At 34.7% G+C, this 4,535-nt stretch overlaps 1 protein-coding gene across 1 annotated transcript; it reads left to right on the top strand.

Annotated features, from left to right (window-relative positions):
- Positions 1-474: 474 nt before the first annotated feature.
- On the top strand, positions 475-1,953 carry LOC110929812 (peroxisomal 2,4-dienoyl-CoA reductase). Its single transcript, XM_022173001.2, has 4 exons — positions 475-705; positions 974-1,133; positions 1,210-1,382; positions 1,456-1,953. The coding sequence occupies exons 1-4, from the start codon at positions 520-522 to the stop codon at positions 1,831-1,833; spliced, it is 897 nt and encodes a 298-aa protein (XP_022028693.1). The 5' UTR covers positions 475-519; the 3' UTR covers positions 1,834-1,953.
- The last annotated feature ends 2,582 nt before the right edge of the window (positions 1,954-4,535 follow it).

The following is a 4,535-nucleotide window of genomic DNA, read 5'->3' as shown; positions in this document are numbered from 1 at the left end:
TTTTATTTCTTTATTTTTTAATTTCAATCTGGGTGAACACCAACTTCAATTTTATTTCTTTAATTTCAATTTCACTTCTATACACTAAAAAATATACACTTTTAACTCAATAATTTTATTTTTCACTTACTTTCGTTCATTGAGTTTTTTTTTTTAATAAAAACTACATGGGTGATTTGTTTTTTGATATTTTACTCCACATTCCAACATAAATTTTATTGAAAATGAAGTTGTATTCAAAATAGAGGTACATTGATGAACTGAACCGGTACTAATCGAATTTCATTCGTATGAGTTTAGTGTTATCAAAACAAATATTGGTAATTGGTTTTCGATCGATATAAAACACGATTTTAGAACCTTACAAATTTTAACATCCCGGCCGCGTGAGTTTCACCCGATAATTAAAGACAAAATAATGAAATATATTCTCGTGTGAAATAAAATATATTGACTGGTTCTTTTTTCTCTATATTAATTAAGATTTTCGTTTGATTTCTTGAGGGACAAGACAAGACGATGGAGTCGCCATTCAAGCCGGAGATTTTGAAAGGCAAAGTAGCCCTTTTGACCGGAGGAGCTTCCGGCATCGGCTTCGAGATTTCCACACAGTTCGGCAAGCATGGCGCTTCCATCGCTGTCATGGGTCGTCGCAAAACCGTCGTTGACTCTGCCGTCTCGTCGCTCCAGTCACTTGGTATTCCGGTACTAACTTTCGGCCTCCTTTGATCTTCATTCTACTGCTTTCAATAGTTCCGATCCGCAAGTTATATCCTTGCGATCACTCCATCCATTTATATACGATATAATTGGAACAAATGATTATAAGTCTTACATGTCAAAAAACTAAACTAGGTTAGAAACCCCTATATGTCACTTGTTGAACAAGAAATATTAGTGTCCTTGTTTTTTGGGTGTTACAGTTTGTTGCTGGCCGTTTCTGTATTTATATCACGAGCTGATCCTTGTACAGGCTGTTGGCTTTGCGGGGGATGTTCGCAAGCAGGAAGATGCAAAGAGAGTAATAGAATCAACCGTTAAACACTTTGGAAAGCTCGATATTCTTGTGAACTCTGCAGCCGGGAATTTTCTGGTTTCACCCGAAGATCTATCTCCAAATGGCTTTAAAACAGGTGCTGCTTCATAGTCATACTAGACTTAAAATCAAAATATTTTTAATCAATGGCTCAATGTTTTAACCGTGGTTAGTGATGGACATCGACTCGGTTGGTACGTTTACCATGTGCCATGAAGCAATCAATTATCTAAAGAAAGGAGGACCCGGAAGAAGCTCAGATGACAGTGGTGGAATAATACTGAATATCAGTGCCACCCTGCACTACACTGCTACTTGGTACCAAATTCATGTAGCTGCTGCTAAGGTTACACATAAACAACATTCTTAATTAGTTATTGTTAGATTATGTTTATATACATTCATGTATGTATACATAGGCAGCAGTGGATGCTATTACAAGAAATCTGGCACTGGAATGGGGAACGGATTATGATATACGCGTCAATGGGATTGCACCTGGACCGATAGGCGACACTGCTGGCGTGAGGAAACTTGGGCCAGCTGAGATAAAAAGCGGGACCAGGGAGATAATGCCGCTTTTTAAACTTGGAGAAAAGTGGGATATTGCGGTTGCAGCCGTGTATCTTGCATCAGATGCGGGTAAATTTGTGAATGGGACGACGCTTGTTGTTGATGGAGGACAGTGGTTAAGTGGTCCGCGTCATATGCCCAAGGAGGAAGTGAAAATGCTTTCTAGGGTAGTAGAAAAACGCGCTCGTGTTGCACCTACTGGGGTACCTTCTAGCAAACTCTAGCCTAATGGAATTATGATGATAACAACTATTGGTATTGATGTAATTTTGTGGAACAGATTGTAATCATTCTGGCTGTTTATCAGCTCAATATATTGTGAATTTGAATAAATAGATTATGAATTTGAAGAAGAAAAAAAAACTCTGTTTCTATAATGATACCAATTAAAATTTAAGATTTGTGTCATGGAGAGAAACTGCTGCATCATGGTATAACATGTAATGATTTTGTTTATTTGGTGTGTGTATTTTTTTGCCTGGGGGGATTTGTGTTTTGTATAAAACTAGTTGATGCCCGCCCGCGTTGCGGGGCGAGGGCCGAATAATTCTTAATCAAATAAAAAACATTACTATAATTTTGCAAAAAAAAAAAAAAACTAAAACGATGATAAGACCGTAATTTTCAGCTCAGGGCAAACCTGTAATTTTTCAGGACTAATGAGCGAGTGTTAGGCAGCTCCTTGAGACGAAAAAAATTAAATGGAGTCAACCAATTAATACAAAAAACTTCTATAGTTTTGCAGCAAAAAAAAAAAAAAAAAAAAAAAAAAAAAAAAAAAAAAAAAACGATGGGAAAAACGTAATTTTGAACAGAGGGCGAAATCATAATTTTATTTGAGGGATAAAATCGTAAATTAAAAGGACCAACGGGGGAATGCCGGACAGCTGCCGGCATGCTGCAATTTTACACTAGGGGCAAAATCGTAATTTAACCAGGAAAACAAACAAAAACGATGGAGAAAATGTAAATTTAAGTTGAGGGCAAAATCGTAACTTCGCTGTGAGAAAAAAAATACTGATGGCAAAATTGTAAATTTCAACGGGGCAAAATCGTATTTTTTAACCGAGGGCAAAATTGAAATTTTTAACTTGGAGCAAAAGCGTACATTTATTTTTAAGTAGGGGTAAAAACATAATTTGAACTGATGACAAAATAGTATTTTTTAGGAAAAAAACTAATGGCAAAGGTGTAAATTTAAATAGGGCAAATCGTTATTTTGAACGGATGGCAAAATTGAAAAACTTAGTTGGGAGCAAAAGCGTAAATTTATTTTTAAGTGGGGTAAAAACACAATTTTAAACTGATGACAAAATCGTAATTTAAAGCAGCATAAAATCATAAATTTGTTGGGTTAATAGGGGAGTGCTAGCCAGGTGCCTGACACTATTGACCTTCATGGCTTTTTATGTGTTGAAAATGGAACATATGATTTAGTATTCGTTGAGTTGTTATTTTTTTGCCTTTTATTGTGGTTACAAAACACGACATCTTAACAGTGTATCATTGTACACCCAATTTTTATTATTGTTATTAGACTAAATTAAAAAAAAAATAGCAATAAATATAACTAAAGTTAAAATTTCATATGACATCACTTATTAAATAAATACCATGTTAGCAATGTTGTGTATCATAATGTTTCTGCCAATGTAGTAGATGAGTGCAAGTACAAAACAATGGTTGATAACATTATATTATGGTTTTAGTTTTTTAGGGGTTTATTTCTTTATTTATTTTTGTAATTTATCGTCTTCTCTAGCAACCACTTAACATTGACGCCTGTAACTATGTTTCCGTACAGTATTTCATAGGTTTCAACAAGGGGCTTAATTAGAGCATTCTCAATGCAGCATCAAAACAAATAAGAAAATATCGTCGAAAGCAGCATAAAAAATGTAGCCCCTAAACAGGACCAAATCAGCATCAAAACTACATCCAAAAAGCATCCAAACAAACATGAAAACAGCATCAAAACTACAACCCCAAGACAGCATCAAGAAAACATAAAAAAAAATCCAAACATTATTTATTATTCTCCTATATATTAAAAAACCAAAGATTTGAACAGTGTTTTGATAATAATACATATAATAATTTTTTTATCTTCGTTACTTTTTAAGTTAGATAAGCTTGTATCAACCGGTATTGGTATCGAAAATACCAGTACGGTTATCGGTACATGAAGGTAAAAACCGACACCAGCCTAGTACAGAAAACACCAAAAGTCTAGATTGATATATGTTAGACTATATCTAACTAATACTTTTGATATATAATCTTTATCTTTGTTTTGTTTTATTTTATTTTATTTTATTTTATATTTCGCTTATATCTTATTTATTAGAGTAAACTGCAATTTTACCCCCTGAGGTTAGGGGTCATTGGCATGTCTACCCCCCTAAGGAAATAATTACAATTTTAACCCCCACTGTTTGCTCTTATGTCGCACTTTTACCCCCCGACGTCAAAATGGGTTAACAGTCAACATTATAACCTGATGGCCAAAGGGTATAATTGTCATTTTGCTCTTATGTCAAGCTTCTTTGATACAACACCCCCTATAAGTAACAGACCACCGCATAATTACCCCCCAACCTTCCCACCATCGACCTTCAATGTAACACCTCGAAAATTCATGTCCAATAAAATAAAGACACGTGTCATGTGGGACAAACGTGTCAGGAACCCAGATCAAATAAGGATGTATGGTAGGATTTGAAAAGGGCGTCATGTTTAAAATATCTCTGAACAATCCAAGGGCGACATGTTATTAAAATACCTCTGAGCGACCCAAGTGATAAATCCCAAGATCCTTAAATTGTTTTGATAATCATCGAATATATATTTAGCCGGTTATTCCTAAATGAGTAAAATTCCATTTTATATGAAAATTGGATTCTTTAGAATGTTACTACAATATCCA

The sequence above is a fragment of the Helianthus annuus genome, chromosome 3 (assembly GCF_002127325.2).
Source record: "Helianthus annuus cultivar XRQ/B chromosome 3, HanXRQr2.0-SUNRISE, whole genome shotgun sequence".
Classification (NCBI taxonomy): Eukaryota; Viridiplantae; Streptophyta; class Magnoliopsida; order Asterales; family Asteraceae; genus Helianthus; species Helianthus annuus.
This window is presented reverse-complemented; position numbering and strand designations above follow the sequence as displayed.